At 30.4% G+C, this 26,593-nt stretch overlaps 1 protein-coding gene across 1 annotated transcript in view; it reads left to right on the top strand.

The window, feature by feature from the left end:
• Positions 1-26,593, top strand: part of LOC145325306 (immunomodulatory peroxidase-like) — a 119,469-nt gene that overhangs the window by 17,601 nt on the left and 75,275 nt on the right. Inside the window, exons 2-3 of the mRNA XM_080168245.1 lie at positions 18,958-19,111; positions 20,056-20,177. Coding sequence (XP_080024371.1) covers positions 18,960-19,111; positions 20,056-20,177 — 274 coding nt within the window. The 5' untranslated portion in view covers positions 18,958-18,959. The remainder of the gene's footprint in view (positions 1-18,957; positions 19,112-20,055; positions 20,178-26,593) is intronic.

Here is a 26,593-nt window from a genome sequence, read left to right as displayed (position 1 = left end):
TACCTCGTTTTAGAAAATCTAAAAATTGTAATTTATATTTTACAATATTAATCTTAGAATGATTTTGGTACTTTTGTCAATTCTAATTTTCAAATATTTGTTCCTTTTTTTATCATATTAGACTCTCAGTTCTACGCTTCTTAAGCATAATTTTTTCTTGTTAGTAAAGCATAAATAATGCATAGGTTAAAAATGTATTCTGGTGTTTCTAATGAGCTTTCAAAGGCTGGGCCCCGCATTTTTAGAGGCGTGGTCCCTTTACAGCAAATGTATATATACTCAAAAGTATAAATACAAAATTAGTGATTGTTATCGACTAATAAAAGTGATCATAGCCATATATTAATAACAACGCGTATATAATTTTTTTTATTCATAGACGTCCAATGTACGGGTAAAGGGGTTTTTAAAACTTTAAACCCCTCATTTTACCCCCCCTAAAACCCTTGAAATCCCTCATTTCAACCCCATCAAAATAAAAGGCTTGAACGTACCCGTATGCTGTTTAATTTCCACTCTGTCTTTTCTATTTTGGTTTTTAAAGTCGTATTAGTACATGTCACACCTAGATACCCGCCCCCCGTCCCCAAAACCAATTATCAAAATAATAGAGATACGTAAATTAAAATTTAAAAAAAAAGTTCTTGAATTTTATGTAGGGAACTTCAAACCACATTAGCTGAGGCTTTAGTTCCAAGTTCTAACCCTGTGGGACTCCTACTAACCTTACTAAACCAAAGAAAACGGAAACGTTTAAAAATTCCTTGTTTCATAGTTTTGTAAGAAAGGAAATAAAAAAGTCAGATTAAGATTTAAAATTTTAAATCTTTTAAAATAATTATTAAGATTATTTTAAAAAGTTAATATCTTACCTATTCTTTAACCCTTTACCCCCCACACACAAAACAAAAAGATAAAAGAACAAATTATTGAGTTGACGCTGCCTATGTAAAAAGACAACACATTTTATGTGACTTTAATGAGATGTATTTTTTAGCAGCGAAGCATACATTTAGTTTTTTTTCTGATTTAATAAAAAAAATATTTTTGATTTTTAAAAGATTTATCTAATGAAGGATAAATTTGATCAAAGGTTTGTGTACAAACAAGATGAGAAGATCCATAAGCACAAAAAAAGATACAACACATCATAATCCATATAGGAACCTTCACTTACTCTTTCAAAACCATTTCCCCCATAGCGTTACGGACTGACGGGCGGCCAAGTGCATTATAGAATTGCTTCGTTACTTAAAAAATCGAGAAAGGGAAAATACTATTAAAACCTAAAAATGTATTCTATCAATGTACATTTTGCTACAATTGAACAAAGTCATTCTTGTACTGTTTTTTTGGACTCTTTTGTTTTATGTATTTGAATCTTTTGTCAATTAAAAAATATGGTAATCTTTTTTTTCAGCATGGCTTCGAATCTGATTAAGATCCGCTAGGTTAGAACCATTTCTAAGCTATACTGAAAAATCATGTATAGAATTCGCATTATAGACAATTATCTACAAATATTAAATAAAAATCAAAACCAGTTTTGTTGCCCAAGGTCTTTAGCCCCTTTGGGCTAACAAAGCTGGACTTAATCTTATAACTTTAAATTTTCCTATCCGCTGAAAGGTTTTATAATACGATGCGATAAATAAATATTCACATTTTATATTAAGAATTAACACTCTTACTTTTTTCTTTACTGCCTCTTTCTATATTCATTTATTTTTCATTATCTATCTATCTTATTCTATGTATTTCTTTCTATTTTATATAGGTTACCTCTCTATCTTTCTCTTTCTATGGTTCTTTCTGTTTTTTTTTATTTCAATATTTCTACAATATAAACTAAACTTTATTTTCTAATTGAGATTAAAAAGATCAATCTTCAGTGTTTTAAACCTTAAAACGTTATCATAGACTTAAAGATAATATTCTTAAAATGCGTGAAATTAAAAACAAACAGAATGGTAAAATTTGGCTCTAGGTTTTATTCACGGGTGTTTACATAAACTTACCAAAAATCGAAAATATTGAGAATAAGAAAAATTGCCCTTTACCTCCTCTTATATGTTATAAATAAATTCATATGGTTATAAATGTATCTATAATACCAAGAAAAAATTACTTGATATTTTAACCAAAAGAAGGCTAATTTTTACATTTTAGGCACCTATTTGAAGATAAATTGATCTTTCATTGTCCTATTCAAGCATCATAACACTTATTAAATAAATGTGATACATTAGATGAATATCAACCACTCCTTCATGATTATAAAATCCTTTTCAGTAGCGAAGATTATCTATAATTAAAAATGTCTATCTGTCTGAGGATTTTTGGGGAAATGTAATGTTGTGCTTCGCAATATATTGATGTTGTTATCCTTGTTCTATTTATTTAGGAAAGAAGGCGTCTTAACTTTTTTTTATAGCTAGCCGGTGCTTTTAGTAAGTAGTAGATGTAAAATTTTTCATAGAATTCAGATATGCAATCGTTTTTTTTGTAGACCTCTTATTTTTTAAGTAATTTAAGTTTTAAAAAAAATTAAGTGGATTTTAAGGTACTAAAACGCAACAAAAAAAGGAAGAAAATAGCCACTATGAACAAAAATAGTAAGATCTTTAATTTGACACCTTACTTTTGAATTTTGTCAGGTAATTATTGAAAAAATAGATTTTTTTAAACCCACGAAAATAAAAACTTTGAACTTAATTTTATCATTACACAGGTAAAAAATGGGTTCATATATACCTTGAGAATCAGAAAAATATTACGAATCCATTGTAAGCAAAATTGAAAAAAAGTAAAAAAATAAAAAAATGGCCTAATATATTTTTTTGTACAGGCAACACTTTCTTCATCCCCTCTTTACCCCCTTCCCATTTTTATTCTCAATTCAAGAAATAAGATGGTTGCCTGTATAATATAATATAATATTTTCATATAATTCCTTTTATTGTAGTTTATATACTATATTGTAAACTTTTTATTTCAATTTTGCTTAGAATGGATTTGTAATATTTTTCTCTTTCTAACAGTATATATAACGCCTATTTCTTATGCCTGGGTAATGATAAAATTAACTTCAAAGTTTTTATTCTCGTGGGTTTAAAAAAATCGATTTTTTCAATAATTACCTGACAGAATTGAAAAAGTAAGGTGTCAAATTAAAGATCTTACTATTTTTGTTCATAATGGCCATTTTCTTTCTTTTTTTTGTTGCATTTTAGTACCTTAAAATCGACTTAATTTAAAAAAAAACTTATATTACTTAAAAAATAAGAGGTCTACAAAAAAAACCGATTGCATATCTAAATTCTATGAAAAAATTTACATCTACTACTTACTAAAAGCACCGGCTAGCTAGAAAAAAAGTTAAGACGCCTTCTTTAGAATACTTACAATATCTTTTCCAGTATTGCTTCGAAACCTATTAATATGGTGGATTAGAACCGGTTCTCAGCCATACTGAAAAATTATGTCTAGCATCCTATTACATAAAGTTTTTTTTACGTATATAAAAATGTAAAATCATAGGATTAAAACAAGTTTTTAAGCCTGTGCCTTGTGCATCTCGGGCTGGTTTTAATCTTATAATTGTACATTTTTATATCTACGGAAAGCTGTTAATATAATACGATGCGACAGATAACTATTCTACAGTACAGGGATAGGTAATGGATGTTAAATAAATCTTTCCCGCGTTTCTTATATAATCAATTCATCCATTATTATCTAAATATTGGGAATAGAAGGGGTTAAAGATTAAATTAAAAACCTTTGTCCAGACAACCCCTGTAATTAAAAATATTTGAAGGCCCAACAAATGAGCAATTAAGCTGACATATATATAGGCGATAACGTATCATTTAACACAATAAAATGTTTAATAGCTGTGTAATACTTAAACAGTTAAGGAGCTGAATCCATTTTTATAGAAGCAGAAATATAATTTATGATTACGGTTTTGACCTTCTAAAAAACGCAATCTTCCATTTCACTTTCCACTCTCTTGGTGATAATATCAAAAATCGTATCGGCATTGATGATATCATCACCAAGAGAGGCAAAATTGAAGGGGTAGATTACAAAAATCACATCGGCGTTAATGATATCATCACCAAGATAGGGGAAAGTGGAATGGTAGATTACGTTTTTAGAGGGTCAAAACCATATTCATAGATTATATTTCTGTCTCTATAAAAATTGATTCAACTCCCTAACTGTTAATAGTTATTTCTCGTATCGTATTATAAACGGCTTTCCGCGGATATAGAATGTACAATTATAAGATTAAAACTAGTTTTAATCTTATGATTGTACATTTCTATATTAGAAAACTGGATATAATACGATGCTAGACATAGTTTTTTCGTATTCATGAGAACCGGTTCCTATCCACCGGATTCAAATGAATACGAGAAAACTTTTTATAATGTTTTATATGCGTACCATCTCTATAAGGTTTACTTTGAAATAGAAATACACAAAACATTAAAATTGAGGAATACTCTTTTATATTCCAATCTTACTCCAATACTTACAAGCTACTAAAGGCATAACATTACATTTTTGTTCTATCCATTAACCTCTTAAAGCTTTATTTTAACAGTTAATAAACTTTGAATATTTGTTTGCTTGTTAGGGAATAGTGAGTACTTGTTTATTACTGCCATTATGAGGAGGCAATTATGAGCTGTGGCCATTTACAATCAAATGGCCAATAAATGTCTTATTGTCTAATTGTAAGTCGGGTACAGTGGACCTTCATATCCGCAAAAAATCAGAATGCTCGGACACTAACTGTTAGAAATAGTCACATAATCATCCAATTATCATTGAAGTATTATTGTCATAAACAATATATGATACCGGATCAATACCTTTAATACGTTTGATAACAACAAATTCCAGAAATTTATAGTAGTTCCTAAGGTACTAATATGGTAATTATTGCAGACAACCAACCTTTTGATTTCACGACTCTTGCCTAAAAGTCTTAACCAGCAACAATGGGTACATTTTAACGCCTTTTGTTTTGTTTAGGACGCAGTATGAAATAATTTTTATGGTTATATCTATTTTTACTTTTGTTATTATTGCGGAATCTATAGAACACTTTCGGGTATCACAGGATAAATAATGGAGAGAGAGATACAGATAGGATAGGATGTACACATAGAAAAATTATAGAAGGATCCTTCGGCAGGCACTTGGAGAAGTCATTCAAACTTTAAACACATATTCTCTGTTTTCACAGGATGTCTATGTGTGTCCTTTTTTTTTGTTTACCAAAGGATCTAACCGCTGAACGTACATGGTTCTCATTGCTTTTAATTGTCATTGGAAGGTTTAAATTTCATTAAGGAAAGGGGCTAGACTTCCACCAAAGAGGCCTCTGATTGTTTGATTGGATATCTAATAAAACTTTAACCTAATTAAAATTATTTTTTTTGTTTTTGCATTCTTACAATTTCTTTCCTAACATTCTATGGAATCTGTATACCCAAATTAGAAATTGTTGTTTATGTTTAACTCTTAACGGTCGGGGGGGGGGGGGGGGGCGTTGAACGCCCCCCCATCCGGTTTTTTCTATCTCATTTTCTGTGTGTGAAAGATAAAGAGCCCAAACTGCTTGACTTTTTAAGTATGGGTATGACACATAACTTAGAGTTGGAATTTTTTGAATATCTCCATCCTGGCGGGCACAGGATGCCAGCAAACCTGGCAGGGTCATCCAGGTAAAGAGCAAAAATATTTTTTTGACTAAAACAAAGCATTTTATCATACCAAAATACTAAAAAATCCTCTAGTAGTACATCCTTATATGAAATACAGGTGTTCAAGTCACTTTCAGGTTCCAGGTATGATACTGCCTACTGCGGCGGCTGGCAGCTGCCAAGTACAGCTGCGGCCGCTGAAAATTATATTTTGATATTTCTAATGTAAAATTTACATAAAAATAAACATTTTCTGGGAAAAAATTTTCTTCTAGCTTCAAAAATAAGAAAATTACAGCCGTTTGAAATTTTTAAATAAAAAAAGACCTAAAAACAAAGGTTGTTAAATAAAAGGGTGAAGGAAGCGAAAATTGACTTAGACTTATAAAAGGTCGGAAATTCATTATCAAACAGGGGACTTGCACAAAAAAATTTAGCCCTCAAGCTCTAATAGGAACTGAGATAATTAACGGGGGCGTTGAACGCCCCCCCCCCCCCCCCCGACCGATTAAGGTGCGGCAAGGGGCCCGACTGTAAAGGGTTAAAGAAACAAGTATTCTTATATCCATAAGTTGCATAAAAACCATGAAATCATTTGATAAAAGAGAACAAGAGGTTATCATACAGTAAAATAGAGAAGACCATGATACAATTGCCAAATAAATGCATTGATAATACAAATTTCAATGAATATACGGAGAACATTCTGTAGAGTAGCTGCGCTTCCAACTAGCATATCGGCCTTGTTCTCAGCCCATAATTTAGCTGACAGTATTTATTTATTTACTACAAAGTAAAAAGTTGCAGAAAAAAAAAGAATGGGAATTATGTAATTCTTAGTGGGATATAGAGATAGGACAATGAAAAATAAAAAAATGTCCTCCTCTCCAAGTCTTATAAGGGAAATTATGCCATAGTATCTGGTAAATATTGCAGCGAAATAAAGGGTTAATACTAATTAAATTGGCATTTTCCCTTCCTCCCTGACAAATTTATATTTTTAAACTACTCAACAAAAATAAATTTAAATTTTGATGTAAAAATTGCAAAATATTACAAATTATAGGTATGAAAATTAATTCTTACAAAAATCTTATAATTAAAGCTTAAAAGAAGATTGGTTATAACTTTATTATTTTAAGCAAAAATGTAACGTAAAAGTATTGAAACAGGCATATTGTGACAGATAGAAATTATAAGAACGTTATTAGAATTATAAGACTGACTGAACAATATAGAGCTAAACATACTGACTAACAGATCTATAGTATAGATGTATATACAGATAACTCCCTTTCCCAATGGCAATTTTCGTCTGCTAGCAAATTGTTTTCTGTTACTTGGCTCTATTAATATTCCCGACACAATTGGTTGATTTTCAAAGACCCAGTTGAGAGTCAGCACAAGGTCATTAGGATGTGGAGATCATTTAACCCCTTTCCCCTCTAGTGTTTTACTCTAATGACAGACTAAAGTACATGAATAGCCAGACAAACTACAAACATTTATCCAGACAGCCATAAAGATGTTAAATTAAGTTTATGTAATTACAAATTACCATGATTGTATGATTAACGGCTGGTCCTAAACTTAACTTGCTACATTAATATCACAAAACAACAGCAGATCAAATTTTGTAGAATACTTTCAGTAATTTTGTAGTATGTTACAAATCTAGAACCAGCTTCTAGATTTATGCTCGTGATAAACACTACAAAAGTTGGTCTAATAATCCAATAAAAATTTATACAGCACAATTTGTTATCCTTTCCTATCAAAAAGAAGTGTATAGAGCCAAAATATAACTTAAACCAACAATTGCTAAATTTAAAATTGAGAAAATTGCTAATTAGCTTTTTGTCTTACTTCTGTTGGTAGCATTTTGAAAACACTATGTGAGATACTTTAGCTAATAGCTAAAGTAATTTTAGCCTAAACCGTAACATTCTCACATATTCAATATTTATGCATACAATTTTGGAACTATCAGAGTTTTGGGACATGCAAACTTATATACCCCTCTCCCCATAACTGTAAGTCTCGTACTCTCAGGTAGGGAGGGGAAGCAAATTTATTATGATATCCAAATTTTTTAAATACGTTTTTTCATTCTTTGAATTAAAACTTTAGTTTCTTGATTGGTTGGTACAAGCTAAGGAGTGTCCAAACTAATAAGACAATGATTCAATCTACCGAAGGGGTAATTTTGTTTATCCATGTACATCAAATTATCGTCCATAGTCTTATACTTTCAGATCCATACATGACCCTTACGAGGTTTTTATCTTTTTAGATATTGTTAATGGTTTATATATTGGAAACCAATTATAAACTTAACTTTAAAAATATAAAATTTGTGTATGATCATAACCTCTTTATAATTGTTTTCTGTATTTTTTTCTATTGCCATATAATGGTAGTAGGTGATTTTTTTTCTTGTAAATATTTTTTATGTAACTTTTTCTCTTCTATTTAAATAGTTAATAATAAGTGTTGCTAATCTAATTATTTTATTTGGGAAAATCTTTTGTTCTTGGAACTGTTTATCATATAAGTTATCAAACAACTTTTCATTATCTTAATTAATGAAAGTTTAAAAAATTAAACGTAGCAATTTTATTTGTTTACATCTAATAGTATTTTTTGTTAAAATACACCATCTTAAATGATCTTAAAAAAGCATATTTTTCTTGTTTTATGTACAACCCATTAAACTTTTTAACCCCAATTATGTGTTTAACAAAGTTAAAATGATTTTGTATAACACTTTTGATTATGTTAGAAAAAGATTTTATTCATACAAATAAATTGCAGAAAAGACTCGTTGTCAAAATTAACTAAATGGGTAGAAAGGTACAAATTTAGATAGATAGAAAGATAAGAAAATAGATGCTATGCTAAATAGAAAGATAGTTGTAGCCCCACAGTTTTCAGGGATTTAAAGGGATAAGACAATGGCCGATAAATTGATGCACATCCCCCAATGATACCACACTAAATTACCCCTTCTGTAGATTAAAATTAGTGTTGAAACTTTTGAAAACTTAACTTAATAAACCAACAAATCAAAATTCATTAAAAGTCCTCAAAGTTGTTAAGCCAACGAATAAGAAAACGTTATTATAAAACTTTGGGAACTAGTGTAATAAACAACCCATTGTCCCATCTCTCTCTGCACAGTTATTGTATCATTAACTCGGGCTGCCCTTTGCCTTTCTGTGAACAAAAAACAAGGACGTTCACATTTAGAATATTACAGCCATAGCTTTGTTTATATTCTTTAGTAATTATATGTTTTTTTTTCAGGTAAGAATTCAGCTGAGTCTTATGTTGATATAATTACAGCAAAATTTTACTAATTAGATAAATAAAACCAGGAAGGGAGGGGACATTGGGCCGTTTATTACACTAGTCCCCAAAGTTTTATAGTAGCGTTTTCTTATTCGTTGGCTCAACTACTTTAACGACTATTTTGAGTATTGCTTGGTTGGTTCATTAAGTTGAGTGTCAAAACGTTTCAACCACTAATTGTAATCTACAGAAGGGGTATTTTGGTGAATCATCATTGTAGATGTACATCAATTTAACAGCCATTGTCTTATCCCTTTATATCCCTGAGTAAAACTCTTCTACAAAAGGAAGAATTTAGGTAGTTTTGTAGATAAAAGCAATTTGGCATTTTTTTCAAGTTTCCTAAATATCAACAATGGAGGCCATTTGATGTGAATATGAAACATTTTGAATTTCAAAAAATAAATGTTTCTTTTGTGTTTAAAACAAAAAAAAATGATTATTGAGTAGCTTGCTCTAGTCTGTTAAAACAATTGTTTTTTTTTGGTGATAAGGACCCGAGACACGCAAACTCCGCGGAAAAAATAATAATTCTTCATACATAATAATCACGCATTTAGGGATATGTAAGAAATATTTAGCAAACTTTTGATAAATTGCAGAATTTATAATCAGAAATCTAAATGGACATCCCCAATCATGATATACTATATTACCACTTCTGCAGATTAAAATTAGTGGTTGAAACGTTTGAACACTCAATTTAATGAAGCAACCAATTAAAAATCCCCAAAGTTGTTAAGGCAATGAATATAAGAACGTTATTTTAAATTTTTGGGGACTAGTGTGATAAACCCATTATCTCCTCTCTCTCTGATTTGTAAAAGCCCAGGGTTGGAGATAATAATCCCTATTACCCCATCCCTGAATGTTCTAGGAATTGGTAATCTTCAAAATCTAAGAAAAATGAATTTATGATCTATTGTCCTATCCCTGTATACCTACACAAAAATACAACCACAAAAACAAATTATACAACACACATACACACACACACACACACACACACACACATACATGCAAAAAGTCAACCTACAAACAGCGACTATAAAATCTTATTTTGGTATCTTCAAATATAATTCCTAGTTTCAGTGAAAACAATGATGATAAAAACCGAAAAAATAAATCTTAAAATCTTGAAGTACAGACATTTTGTTGTATAAATTATGATAGGTTTTTTATAAGGGATGCTATGCTTATAATAATGCCCATTGTCCAGGGAATTCAAGTTTTTAATCAATGATATTATGAAAAAAATAAACAATATTTAATAGACTGGCAATCTGAGCTTCTTAAATTAAACCAAGTTGTTAGAGAAATCGCCATAGGGAACCAATGAACGTTTCTAAAATTTTTACATTAACAATTACTAAAATTTAGTTTTTGGGCATATATTCGATCGAACCCTGAATGTGAAAAATCTTTGCTTTAACAAGAAAATGAGATGTTCATATTCAAAAATATTAAATCTCATCTAACACAGAAAGCCTATAATCGTGTGTGTATGTGTGTGCGTGGAGGAGAGTCATTGATTAAATTTCATATTTGCAATATTTCATATCATATTCAGACATTTCAGATTTTTATCTATTACCTATTACAATCGGCAATACTCAAAAAAATAATTTTTAAAGGAAAATACAAGCATACAAGATGTGCATTAGAAAATTGACTGGTTTTAAATAAAATAAAACACTAAAATATAATACAAATTTTAAAAACCAGCAAATTTTGAGGTTTATATTTCTTTGGGTGTATTAAAATAAATTTTACTATCCTTATTCTGACGTTGTGAGGCATAGATAGACCCTTATTATAGAGTAGATTGGGTAATAAGGGAGGGGATGGGGTAAATGGGGTGGTGGTATCTTAATTTTAGCCAGCTTAAAGTTTCACTTTATTATAGTACATTCAACATCCAAGTAATAATAGATCGATTGTTAAAGGGGGGTGAAAAGTTGTTTTTTCTTTCCCTTTCATAACATTTATCTCATGCATATAAAGTATTTAGAATAACTATCAATTTTAATATCAGCTGAATTAAACTAGAGTAGCTGTGCTTCCAAAAGCCCAACCTTAACATCCAAAAATACGTGAAGGCTATTTAAATTTTTAGACAAAACATTGAAACTGAAAATTATAATAATTTAAAGACTTCAACGTTTGGTTAAAAAGGCATCGTAAATAAAAATTGTAATTACTAAAATGAAACAAAAACAAAACAATGACAATTATGTACATTAGCAGCGCAGCAATAATAAGCTAACAATAGTTTATACACATAAGAAAAGTAAACTGTAATTCAGAAATATTGATGGTTTATTTCGTAGTTTCTGTAGAGTCTGGGCCAGTATCTACGTATTTTATCAGCCTATTTTGACCTACAGACATAATATACTTACAGAGTAGCTTCGTCTTTAAAGTATTTATGTTATATTGTTAAAATTGATTACTATTTATTTGAAAGATTTTAATTATTTCTATTCTTTTCTCACTTAATTATTTTTTTTTCTATTTAAAGCAGTAAAGTTTAAAATGAGTTATTTAAGCAAACAAAATTTAGCATAAATGGATATTTAAATCCCAAGGTATTAAATGATCGAGCGTTAGCTCATCATTTAATACCGAGGGATTTAAATATCCATTTATGCTAAATTTTGTTTGCTTAAATAACATTCTATTGCAACAAAAAGGTGATGTTAGCAAATAATTTCTTGAATAAAATCATAAAACGTTTTTTCATTTAATTTTCATTTTTTTCACTGTTGTGTTTTTATTTGACATTAAAAATAAAAATCATAAAAAAATCTTCCAAATCAAAGAGAAAAAATCTTTGAATTATTGGTCAATTTAAGTTCAAAGATTTTTTTATTGTAAAAAGTTAATTTTTAAAAAACATTTTAGAAAAAAATCTTCTAACAAAAAAAAATTATCATAATCCAAGATGGCGTCAATACATGTAAAATAATATTTTCAAAACAAAAAATTTAAACTTGAATATCTGTTTTTACAGATTGAATTTCAAAAATCGGTCTGACAGTTTTTCCAAAGTCAGTATGATCTATAGAATGAAAAAGGTTTGAAACTGATAGAACATTTCTTTATACTAAAACATATTTTTTCCCACACTTACAAAAAATGAAATTCAATGAAAATTAAATGGTTCTCACGTTAAAAAAATTTTCTCACGGGTCCAAAAAATGAATTTAAATGAAAATCATATGTACCATTTAAATCAAATTAAATGGTTCCCACACTCGGAAAATTTTCCCACGCTTGACATTCTTGAAAAATGCTAAATAAATGGACATTTAAACAAACCCAATATCGCGTTTTTTGCAATGGAATGAACAATGGTATATATTTAAACAATTTGTAAATTATTTATTCTTTAAAAGCGATGCAACTCTACAAGTCTGCAAGTTATCGGTATATGCCGACTTTATGATATTAGACCATGACTGACAAATTATCGACAAATAATTGTGACTTCTAATATTTTAATAATAATAATATTGTAATATTCTCCCCTACCCACCCCCCATAAAAATAAAAAAAACGTCTAAAATTATAAAATTAAAGTTGTATGAATGTAAACGGAAACAGTTTGATCTTTGTACTTAAACAATTCACTAGAAGAATGAATTAATATTTTTAGAATTATCAAAAAAAACAGCTGAAAATAAACAAAAATAGCAAATATTTATGTTTTTTTTTATATAGATTTGCCATAAGAAGCTAACATTATTTTTGATGAAAAAACATAAAATTTCGATGAAACAAGGATGGCAACATCCATAAAAGCGAAGCACTGAAACGGTAGGACAAACGGACATTAACACTTGTATACTTTCAGAACTGAATAATTAGAATACAAATGTATAAGAATCGAAGCAAAATTGTAAGTAAATTTGTTGAAAAACTGCTTGATACAGGATAATGTTTATGGACATACGTTTTAAGGGCTTGATTATAGAGTTCCTTCGCTTATAATATTGATCTTTGTTGTCCCAGGAATCAATATACCAAAAATCAGATCAAACGGATAATTAGATCACATAAAAATTTGTTGTTACAAAAGTAGAAAAATCAACATGTTTAAAATGGACATACGGACATTCAGGTTATGATTATAGAGTTGCTACGCTTTCTAAATCGTACCTAACTACAACAAAGTTTGAAATCGATAGGACAATTCTAACATGCCTAAATTAACGAATAAAAGCTATCTATCTCGGACGGACGGACGGACGTACGGACGGACGGACCGACCCTAATTATAGAAAAGCTTCGCTTTTAAAAAGCCAATGTTAAGTGATAAAATATCAACATTCAACAGACAATGTCAATAAAACATTATGAAAGACAGAGCTCATTTTATTTTAAACAGCTTATATTTTTAATTCTTTAAATATTATATAGTCAATTCAGCATGGTAATATGTCCCTTGGTTATCAGTTAGACGGACGGACGGACGGACGTACTAGCATATATTTATTTGGTTATAATGTGGCAATACCATATTTCTTAATATACAATTGTTGAACATAAAGGACGCCATAAAAGTTTGATGTTATTTTTAGTTTTACGTATATTGTTATTTTAGCAGCAAAGCTACTCTTAAAATTTTGTATATTTTTCCATGGTAAAACAATTACAAACCAGTAACATTTTTTTTGTAGAAAATATAATAATTGTTGTATACTGTCAGTCGGTCATTCAGGTGCACTAACTTTTGTCTTATAGCAGTCGCACTGCTTTAAAATCATAAATAACATCTTCATGTTCGACGCGACATACTAGATATTTTATCTTTTATAAAATTTAAAATAACATTTTAGCAAAATTCAAAATATGCTTAAAAAGTATTGCTTCATATTTTGCGTAAAACACGCCTCACCACCCTACCCTAATTTTCCCCCCTTCCCCAATTTATGCGTAAGTTACGCCTTCTCTTTATCTCACTTTTGCGTCAAAACTTGTGTGAGAATAGTGAGAAAATTACTTCACGACTTTGAAATATTATTCGTTTTATGATACCGCAAAAAAAGATTGCAAAAACAGCAAATTCTTTAACTTTAGATTCATAGATTATTTTTAATGTAGGTTTTTTTTACATCAGATAGACAGACCGGCATCCAAATATAATATACCATACTATCTTCATTCAATTTATGGTTCAAAGATCCTCTTTTAAAAAATCTTACGTACTAAGTTGTTTTATATCTTTTGTTTTAATGCCAATACATATATTAGACATCTATTTTGTTGTAATATTATGAATATTTTTACTTAAAATCCAGTCTAGTGTGTAAAAATCTCATAACCAATCTGTAATTGTGGTCTTCTATAAGGTGTTACATCATTTCCCCTTAGAGGTCTCTAGGGGCACTTCAGGCGGGGGGGGGGGGGGTTGATTTGCCCCCCTCTCTCGGCCATTTTAGTTTTAATAGTTTTAGACAAAGGATGATAAATAGATGTACAACCGATTTTTCGTTATAAAAAATGAACTATTCTGTATATTAAAATTATCAATGTACAATTTTGAACACTGTTAGTTTGTGTCATCCAATGAAGATCCATAAAAACATGTTCATTAAACTTTGTGTAATATTATAATTTATAATCTAGTTTTCACTCCCGCTCCCCCTTGGAATAAAAGAATATGTGAAGATGATAGCATACTCTTCTGAATATATAATACTTTAAGTCATGCATGTAATTGCGATAAAAAATGTTCCAAAATACTAACTTAAAAAATTATTGGAAAAACGAATTCAATCATGATTTTTTTTATTCTTTTAGGTTGAGTTAGGTTATAAAGGGATTTGAAAAATATTAATAAAAAGAGGGATGGTTGGTTCATGAAGTCTACAAAAAAAACATTTTTGCCATTCGCATAATTTTCTATTTTCATCTCGCTCTGCTTTTTCTCTTTTTTATTTACTAATGGCAATTTATTTTTATTTTGATTCTTAGTAATCTAAACTTAATATAGAAATAGAGATGAAAAATAGTTTTGGTATGTAATGAAATCAGCATTTTAAATCAAATAGATGACTCTGCAGTTTGCAAACTATTTCATTGATTTTTCAAGATCATACAAGGGTCTAGATTTTGTACAGTTTTTTGTATTTAGAAATTTTCCCTCAAACCTTTAACTAATAAAATGAAAATAAGTGGGGGGGGGGGGGGGGGGGGTGATTTTCCTATTTCTATCCCCAGTGATGGGGGATGGATTATCAATGCATAACAGGCACTTTAAGCCACAAGTTTATATGATTAATCAGAAAAATCTCATAAACAGAAAACATAAAAACCACATAAAACATTTGTACCAATTTTTAATAATAGGCTAATTTTCTATAGTGAAGCCCTTTGAGAATATAGCACATACTATATTTTAAGAAATAGTAAAAAAATGTCTGGTTTATTTATTGGCAATAATAATAAAATAACACAATGATGCTAAATAAAATTTATTACTTAACCAAAATGATATAAAATTATTAAGCTTGGTTTTTAAATTATAAATAACTAAGCAAAAACAAACACCTATACTAGACTTTTTATATGACATCCGTTGAGTAAGTATTAAAGATAAGAAAACAGTCTGAGATAGAAATGTAATATTCCTCTTAGATCATTATTATAGGTTTTCCATCCTCCTCTTGAAAAAACTCCTCCAAGATTATTAATTTAGTTTGTTCATCCTACTCTTGTAAATGTTTCGTCAAGATTATTATTATAGTTTGTTTATCCTACTCTTGTAAATATTCCTCCGTGATTATTATTTTGGTTTGTTCATCAGACTGTTCCAAATTGCTTCGTGCTATAATAATTTCCGTGTGCCATGACTTTGACAAAATATAAAGGAGAAAAACTAAACAATTCAACAAGATTTTCAGATTTATAGAAAATAGATTTGCCCTTTTATCAAAGAACATCTTTTTTGAAACATGTCATGTCATTTGAAATCCGTCTTTGTTGATTTTTTTATTGAAAATTTAATTTTTAGGGATAAGTGGTCTTTTTTTCAATACCTATTTGAATTTCTCTCCTTCCAAAAAGTTATTAAAGCCATAACAAAACAAATTTGAGACTTTATTGAAGAACTAGACTAATAATATTATTAAGACGGTAGTTTTCGAGATCTTAAAGAAAACGTTGTAATAAAGGAAGTATTAAGTTTGATAAAAATATAGTACTTCTAATCACTGTCTTTCTTTCTATATAAGAAAAAAATATGTACTGGCCTAGATGTTTTAATAATAGATTTTCTTTGTAGCATAAAAGTTGCCAAAATACTATCCTTATACTAAAGTAACAGGATGTTTGTCTGTGTGTCTGTCTGTGTGTACCGAAGGATCTCGCTAACCGCTGAACCGATTGGGTTCTCCTTAACAGGGTAGATTCTCATATGTCCCGGGAAGGTTTATAACTATTTTGGGGGAGGGTACCACCACCCTCCCTAGAGAAATTAAATTTTTTAAAAATTTACCAATTTTAGAAAGAGAGTTCAACGAAAAATAAACGTCAAACGTAAATTTTTTTAACTTTTTCTTTTAAAATCTAAAATAAGAAATTGAATTATCAAATTCGACTCTCTCCTCCTCAAGTGCCCCTAGAGGCCTCTAGGGGCGTAGCCGCTAGTGAAAAGATAAAGTAAAGTATAGTATTGATATGGCAAGTCTTTCAAACAACAAGCGGTTACTGATGTCAGAAACTAACGTTAGAGCAGCTTTTTGTATATCTTTTTAAGTCCCACGCATCTTCAACTAAATGTACAATTGTATTTTTTAACAAGGATGGCAATACCCATTGTATCGAATCAAAACTGCGACTGGAGGTCTTTTTGGTAAAGTTTAAAGCAACAGATGAATTTTTATCAATACTGATAGCTACAATTTCTGTTTTCAAGATTTGCAAAATAAATTTGTCAAAAATAGTCTTAGACCGCCCAAAAAATCAAACATGGGAGTTTTTAAGACGGACGAACAAAGAAATAAACGTGGAGTAGCTACGCTACCTAAAATGAACTAAATCAAATCAATACATTAGCATGGAAAGGGTTTTGATTATATCCTATTTGGTTTAATCATGTCACGAGACGGAATCCAATCACAATGGCAAAGAAATGGACAAAATATTACTTTTTATATGGCTACCAAGAAAGCTACCAGTAAAGGTTAAAAAATCTAAAGAAATTGGAAAATGAACTACAATATATATAAACCTCCGTTTATTATTTATTTTCCTTCGGTGTAATAGAGTTATAAGAAGAGGATTTCATCACATATTGAACCTTCTGTATATAATTACTAAAATAAAAGCGACAAAAATAAAGCAGAGAAAAAAATAATTAAAAACAAATGAACATGAACAAACCAACGAACTGACTGACAGAGGAGTAGCTTCGCAACAAAAAGGAATGTGAGCTTATTTTTTCAAAAAGCACTTGTCCTTGCAATCAGACTATAAATTAATATCTATTTAATCTGTTAATGATCACTTAACGATAAAAAATAATCTAGGCCTTAGGCAAATTTACGTTAAAAAGTAGCGAAGCAACTAATTGATTCAAACCTGTATATCTATCTATCTTTGAAATGATACCCTCTGTTAGGTTCTCTCTCTCTCCCTCTCTACCTCTCTCTTTCTCTTAATGTTAACTGTTAACCTTATGATTTCAAACAGCTTCACTACCATTGGACATAAGTGTCCTTGTTTATGTAGACCAAAGTATTTTTTGTTGTGGCCAACACTTTTATGGATTTAATGTGTGTTTTTCGTGATGCAGGCATTACAGCCAATAGGAGCATGCCATCAAGGATAGGTAATAGGAAATAAAGTAGTAAAATTGAAAGTAAGGACGACTCTTCTCTCAATTGCTTCTAAAGGCCACTAGGGGCGTAATCGATAGTAATTACATACGCATAAAAGAACCACTAATAAATAAGTATTAGTTTCATATAACCTAATATGCTGAGTAAAATTTAAAGATATTTTGATTATCCATTACACCTGGTCTGAGGGTTAGCAAATGAATTATTTTTATGAGTTTATTATTACTTATAGGATTATATACTTATACCTTTCAGGAAGTTTCAAAGTACGATTTTCATTTTTTTCATTCAGATAAATTTAGGCTATTTTTTTATAGATAAGTCAGGGAAGGTTTATAATTATTTTGGGGAACGGTATGTCCACCCTCCCAAGAAAAATAACCCCTAGAAAAATTACCTCTTCCCCATAAAAAAAATAAATCATGTTTCACTTCCACCATCCCCCATTCTCTCAAGTGCTCCTAGAGTCCTCGAGGGGGCGTAGCCGCTAGTATCATTTAAAGTAATATTCGGATCTACTGCAGTTCACGGTAAAATATTGCTGGTAACGCAATTTTTCAAAAATCTATGAATTTTAAAGGCTGCTAGCTGCCAAACGGCTGAGCGTACAGATCATGCCCACAAACTGTTTTAATCGGCATAAGAAGGCCTACAAATAATCTGGAATAGCCATAAATCAATAATGAATAATTATCTCGCAGTGCAGAGAAATGCGCGAAAAAGACCTATATTACGCGTTTTTTCTTCAGTGAAGCTTTCCCTGTGCATCTTTGAATCTTGGCTATTCCAGATTATTTGTAGGCCTTCTTATGCCGCTTAAAATGGTGTGCGGGTATGATCTGTACGTTCAGCCGTTTGGCAGCTAGCATCCTTTAAAATTTATAGATTTTTGGAAAATTGCGTTACCAGCAATATTTTACCGTGAACTGCAGTAGATCCTAATATTCTATTGCTTTTATTATATTATTTTATCAACATAAATCATTTTTAGATTAGATACCGAAATTGCAGTTTTAACAAAATATTTTCTGTTTCAGAAATGTTGGCCTACCTGGTTGTGCTGCTTGTTGGCAGCGCGGCTGCTGAGAGTGACCCCGGAGCCGACCCTGTGCATCTGGCTGCCGCCGGCTATGGTCCGGCCGCTGCATATGCCCCAGTGGCTGCTCATGTTCCCTATTGTGCCAACGGCGGGTAAGAAACACTTATTTATCAAGTCAACTGTATTTTAGTCTAAATATTCACTGCTAGAGGATCCTACATATATATATCCTACGTATATGATATTACAATTACTAAGCTTCATATAGACAACGTTCTACTTTGTATTATACTAGCGGCTTCACTCTAGCCTCTATGGGCTTGGGCCCAAGAGGTTTGATAAAACCAAATTTTCGTATTTTAGATTTAAATAAGAATGTAAAAAAAAATTCTTTGGGGGGGGGGGGAATTTTTTTTTTTTTTGGGGGGGTAGTCCATTCCACTATTTTAATTTTAGTTTTAAAAAGAAAAAAAAAATTTTTTTTTGGGGGGGGGGGTTATTTTTCATTTTTTAAGAGGGTTGGGGGTGTCCCACCCCCCAAGAAAATAGTTATAAACCTTCCCGGGACCTATGAGAAGGAGAACCCGATCGGTTCAGCGGTTAGCGAGATCCTTCGCTACAAACAAACAGACAGACAGACAAACAAACAGACAGACAGACAAACAGACAGACATCGCTCTACTTTGAATTATAGATATTTAGATACACTAGTGGCTTGGCCTCTAGCCTCTAGGGCCTTTGCCCCAAGAGGTTTGATCAACCTATTTTTTCGTATTTTAAATATAAAAGAAAAATTAATTTTTTTTGGGGGGGAGGGGATTTTTCATTTTTTGGGGGGTGGGGGGTGTCTCTTCCCCCAAGAAAATAGTTATAAACCTTTACGGGACCTATGAGAAGCTACCCTGCAAAAGAGAACCCGATCAGTTCAGCGGTTAGCGAGATCCTTCGCTACAAACAAACAGACAGATAGACAGAGAGACATCGTTCTACTTTGTTTTATAGATAGTGTCCAAAGACCTTTACTGTGCGCCCCCAGCTAAGTTTGTATTTTCGTTAAAGTATTCACCGCTAGATGCTCCTATATAATATTATTTAGATACTGTGTGCCCCAAGCCCTGTGCGCCCCTAGCTACCTGGACCTGTTGTACGACCCTGCAGCTCCCTGCTACCTGGCCCCCAACACTCCAGGTGTCTGCTGTCTGCACAGGAAAGATCCATGTAAGTTTTTTGTTGGTTTTTATATTGTCAGATTATAAAATTACGTCATACATTATAATTGACCAATGATAGGCCAATACACAGACTAAATTATTAATCGCAGGCCGGTATACATTTTAATATAATGTTAGGACAGTATAACGTGATTTTTTATAGACACTTCAATCCAGACGAATTTATAAAAGTTTAGAAGTCCCATTGCTTCATGCAATATGCTAATATAAGATAATTACAAAAGCTTAGAATGTTATATGTTTTAAATGTTTAATTTCTACTAAAGTTTTAAAAATTGATTAAATGTAAATATAATTACATATGCTTGTAGAACTAGAAAAAGTTAAATTTTAGTAAAAACTGAAAAAATAAAAAGGCTTTTAAAAATAAAGAAATTACACCGTGAAATGACAAACATAAATTATGCATGCCATAAGTACTTATTATCCTCTTTTTCTAAACTTTTTGTGTAAACGGTAGGTGACAGGTACACAGTAGTCAGATAAAGTATGCAATTTTTAAAAGTACAAATGCAAAAATAATAACTCCAAAGTTGAATTATAGTTATTTTTAAAAATCTTTTTAGTTTTCGTTTTTAGCATTTTAGTAGATAAAGCTCCAATACAACATTTGTAAAACTCCAAAAAATGCTACTGTACAAAAATTAAACTGTTCAAAATCGGACCTTAATTAGCCATCACCAAACCGTAAACATTTGTTATTAGTACCGTAGCTACTCCTCAGATAGGTACAATAAAAAATTGCCAAGTAAATTAAATTCTACTTTTCTTTCAGTGTGAGGTTTTCAAAATTTTATCTTGCTTAAATGAATGGAGCTGCTTGATAATAAAATATCTTATTCATTGGTTTATCAATAATCTTGGTTTTTACCGCTTATCATCCATAATAAATGGCTTTAACCGACTAAAGATATTTTCTGTTCTTACTAGATGGTCCTTTACTGTTTTTTCTTCATTTATTGCAATTGTTGGTTCCCTGTTAATGGACCTTTTTTTGTTCTTTTTTTAGAATTTTTGATTAGGGCTTTTGCAAAATTGTAAAACCATATTATAAAAATCTTTTTATACTTTCAAAGAACTATTTGTATAATAATTCAAGCGTTAAGTAAGTAACCTTTTTTATGACAAAGACCCCCTGCAGCGAGGGGCGCAGGGATATGACATGTCACGATAAATCAATCATAACAAAATATTACATTTCTGACTTATAAAAAAGGATGAGCTATAAAAAAAGGGTATATAAATAAAGAAAAACAATTAATTTTGGCCGCAAATTATACTGGTACCCAAGGTTTTACAAACCTTATATCTTATTCGTTGGCCTGAATTCTTTAGGTACTGTATAAATATTGTAGTGTCTAAACTTTTAAACCAATGATTTAATTCAACAAAAGGGGATTTTAATATTGGGGATGCACATCAATATATCGTCCATTGTACCAGCCATGTCAAAATTCTTCATTACTTCAAACCATATATTATAACTGAAGACAAATGCTATGCTAGTTATTAAATAACTCACTTTGTCCAAACAGTTATCTTTATTTCCTATTGAAATGCGAGGTGTTTATTATAAACAAGAACCATATGTCCATAAACAGTTCAGCAATGATATGCAAACAACAAATATTTTACAGACAAACTGTCGAGTGTAATCAGTAATAATAGAGACAATTTTTAGCAATATATGATTTAAATTTTTTATGGTTTGAAGGACTAGGTGTTTTATAATGTGTTTTTTTTATGTATTTTGAAAGGTATTGTCTATAAATCGCTAAATATAACATACTCCTCATGCATCTTAATGTATTACTTTTTAAAACAAAAAAGATTCATTCCAGTTCTACAATGAAATATCGAACAACCTGGGTAAAGAGTAGCTGCGCTACTATTAATGCATGAGTTTGGAACAATCTTATGACTATAAAAGTATGAATGTACATTGTACATGCACTTAGCACAAAAGAGCATTAAGATAACTCACAGGATGAAAGACACCCACAAGACCATTAATGTATGCAAGACTAAAAAGTACTTGGGCAAATAAATACATTTATTAATATAAAATAAACCCCTTAAAAATATTTTGAAAACTCGATTAAAACTCGTGTGTAAAAAAAGTACAGTACAACATTAGACTCTGACTAAACCCCTTATAACTCACAAAACAGACCCGTGCCCCCTTAGGCATGTAAAAATATATGACTTAATCCTTTTCTTAGTAGCAAAGCTTATCTATTAAGTTCAATATTTTAGTCAATTTAGTTAAAATGAAGGTTTATATATCTATGTGAAATAAAAATGGCACAAAATTGAGACAAGGAAAAGTGACGGTTTCTTTCAATTCGCATTTAGATTACAATCGACTAAAGAAAAAATGGTTTGCTAATGCTTATGTTAGGTTAGTTTGTGACAAGGTTACCATGAAGGGTTAGGGTCCCGAAATATTTCACAGCAATTCGTCTAAAATATTGTATAGAATATTCATCTACTCATGAAATGTTGGTCCTTGTTCTGATCTCGTTGAAGGTATATATTTTTGTGGTTTCCACAAATTTATAAAGAATGCCGTGATTCATTTCATTGTTTTTATTATATTTCATACATTTTCCTAAATATTTCATCACAATTCTCATCTATTTTGACCTTTTTTTCTGGAAATTTGGATATTTTAAAGATTACAATATAAAATTATCTATTAATCATCAAAATTCCAACAAATTTTTATAAGTCTTTTTTTCATTTTAAGTTATAACTTCGAAAAAAGCTAAAATTTGTATTTAAATTAAAAGAGGAGAAAATCACATAATTATATTTTTTTTTAATAAAAAATTGTTACGAACTTGTCAATAAGGATTTGATAGAAAGGAAGTTGCTCGTAATATTTCTGCGGATTTACTCACGGACTTTACATTATTAAAAATAATTAAAGGAAATGATGAATTAAATTTTCAATTAACATAAAGTTAAATCTAAGTAGGAAGAGATGGCTAAAAACAAGAATGATAACTTCAATAACAGTGCAGATAAGTAATGCTGCTAAACTGAAACCATTTTTTCGACATGCAACGATTCATATCTTATAGATGGACTTAAATAAACGGGCAATAGTTAAACTATAATCTAAAGTAGAACGTTTTTTGTTTGTTAGTTAGGATCTTGTCAACCACTGAAAGTTTTAGATTTCAGGGAAGTTTCACATAGTACACTTGATGGTTTTAAGCTATTTTACTGTACCCTTCTCACAAATAGCAAAAATTTCAATTAATAATTACATATTATTGACATAGTTATATTTTAACCCATTGCTAAGCTTACAATATACTGGCAAACTGTAATAATTTATTAAAAAGAACCAAAAAATTTAATTGTATCATCATATTTAAGAATTATATAAAGAACTAAAAGACTAGGGCACCAAAAAAATGTTTGAAAAGCTTCGCTTTCAAATAACAATAGCGAAAAAGTGTCATTCATTTGGTGGTAATTATTTCTTTGAATCTATCAATCTTACAGATGATTGTGTTTTTCATACTATTGCAATGACTGTAGAGATGCAGTTTTTTCAGGGATTTCAAGGGATAAGATATTTGAAGTACATCCCTAATGGTGATAAATAGAATTATCTATTCAGTAAATAAATATTATGGATAAAAAGTTTGAATACTAATAGTTTGCAATCAACAAATTAAAATGAATAAAAAATAACTAATTATCGTGGTTATAAAACTTTGGGCACCATTGTACTCTTCAATCAAATGTCCCCTTCCTCCCTGAGTATTTGAAATGGTAATAAGATATGTTATTTTTATTGGCAACAGACAAAAAATAGACAGACGAAAATATTATCTATAGATATTTTCTATAGACAGACAGAAAGATCTTCAGATAAAAGTATAGACAGACAGAAAGACTTAAGACCTAACACCTAAAATTTAAAGATCCTCAGACAGATGATTAGAAAAATAGAAGAACAGATAGACATTAATTTTAAATTCAATAACTCTCTGAAGAAGAGGCATAACACACATATATAAACAAATAAAAACAATTTCTTTGTCATCAAACATAATCAAAGACATAACCAACATCAGGGGCGTGTAGGGGCCGAGGGGGGGGGGGGTAGTATTATTAAAAACCCATGCTAAAAACTAGAAGGCAGTATTAGAGGTTTATATGTACATTTTAGTTTAAATTTCATAACCCCCCCCCCCCTTGAAATATTAATTAACACCCCCTAAATATTTTTTTATAAACACTCCCACTATTTTAAATGGTTGGTGCTTTTCCTCAAAGCCTTCCAAATGCAGAGGATCTATACTGAAGTGCCCTTAAACATTCAGGGCTACCCAAAATAACCTAGCCTAACACAAACACAAGAAAAAGTTGTGCTCACTCTGGTAAATGTATGTGCACGCGCCTGCCCAACATAATTTGTTTCAGTTTAACCCACCGTTTACAATTTATTATTTCCTTTACAGACCAAGAAATCTTTGTCTAGTAGAAACACAAGAGAAAGAAAGAAAGAAAAGATTTCAAAATGGAAAATCTAATTTATAGTTTGATGCCCTTTTAAAACATAGCGTTAGAATTTACAGCTTCTTAGGCAGGCGTTAATTTCTAGCCATTTATTGTTTTATTTGTTCATAAAAATAGGATTTTGACGTATGAACATTTCCAAGTTATAGAGTAGCTGCGTTACTACCAAATTTCCAAGTAACTCTATTTAGAAGCCGGGAGCAAATCTGTAAAATTAATTGATATATATTTGAATGTAATTATATACAATTTTCAATGGGTTGTTCATTCAATATTGGGAAACTTTCAAACAATCTTTTTAGAAGAAAAGTTTTTTTAGAAATTGATGTTTGTTAGAGAAAGCTAATTTATTTTTATATTAGAAAAATGAAATGACTATATCACAGTATTTTTTAAAGATTTTTCTTATTATTTACAATTGCTACTTGTTATGAAAATAATTGTACAGTTTAGATAAACACCATTCTGTAGTGATATGTGCTATTTATTTGATAATGGGTATATACAGATCATAATAACATATCATTATCTTTGATTACATCATTCTTACTGCAAGGAGTTACAGGGTAGTCACCTGGGATATAAAGGTATGAGACAATGGCCGCTACATCCCCAATAAAGATACACAAAATTACTCCTTTTGTAGATTACAATAAACGGTTAAAACGTTTGAACACTCAACTTAATGAACTAACCTATTTAAAGTTTCAAGTCCCCAAAATTGTTAAGCCAACTAATAAGAAAATGTTATCATAAAACTTTGGGGACTAGTGTAATAAACAGTTGAATGACCTACCCCTCCCTGATAGTCACAAACAGTGGCGTGCTTAAAAATTTTCCAGAAGGAGTACCGAAGAATAAATTGAAAAAGAAAGCGGGGAGGGGGGGGGGGGATGGTCTGCACTCTCTATCCAGTTTGAGAATGAAAAATATTTTATACTGTTCGAAGTTTTAGATTTTTCTTTGTACTTTTAAATTGATCTCTGTACGTCTAAAAAATGACCTAAATTTTATACTCACGATAAAGCAATCTATTTTATATTATTTGCATGTAGAAGGCTTTTCAATATACATTATACATATCTCAATGTCTAAAATATAGACAAAGGATTTTATGAATTATGTGCATAGTAAAATTTCGTAAACAGCTTGACTGGATGGGTTGTAAATTTTAAGGGATGGTTTTAGGTCATTTTTAAAACAAAATATCTTTTAAATGGCTAGTGTAGTTGTGATGTGTTTTTCCGGATAGTTTTAGCAATGCCCCTAAAAGCTGATTTTGAACTATAGAATAGAATTAACCGATTAAAAAAAAATCTACTTATTTTTGTCTATCATCCCCTAGCATCTAGTGGAAAAGGAAGAGAGGTCAGCATATAGTTTAAAACCCAAACAATACATTTACAAACCTTTACTGTACAGTACATCCAGTAACTTCCGAGATCTTAAGTTTAAGACGAAAAAAAACATATTTACTGGATGATCAATTATTCTATTTTTTTGTTAATCTTAACCAATTCTGTATTATTGTGCTTTTTCATTACTATACATTTGTTATCAAATACAAATTGATTTTTTCAGATCAATCGAATTTGAATGGGTATAAGTCTAGATTGAAAATTCTGGGTTCGGAGCTACTTAATGAGTCAATAATTGGTCAGTCTGTTAAATTTTTTTTTGTTTGTTTCGCCTAATTGTCAAATTCTTGCGTCTGAGGCATCTGTATTTTTTAAGAAGACGAGAGGGGACATGAAAAGAGCCTAAACCATCGCAAGAAGATTATTTTTACTGATAAATTAGTCTAAAACTATCATGGGACCTACGTTCTATTGTGTTATAGATAAATGGTTATCATTGTATTTA

This window comes from Acartia tonsa, chromosome 8, assembly GCF_053477335.1.
Source record: "Acartia tonsa isolate MP-2025a chromosome 8, ASM5347733v1, whole genome shotgun sequence".
In the NCBI taxonomy this organism is placed as follows: domain Eukaryota; kingdom Metazoa; phylum Arthropoda; class Copepoda; order Calanoida; family Acartiidae; genus Acartia; species Acartia tonsa.
This window is presented reverse-complemented; position numbering and strand designations above follow the sequence as displayed.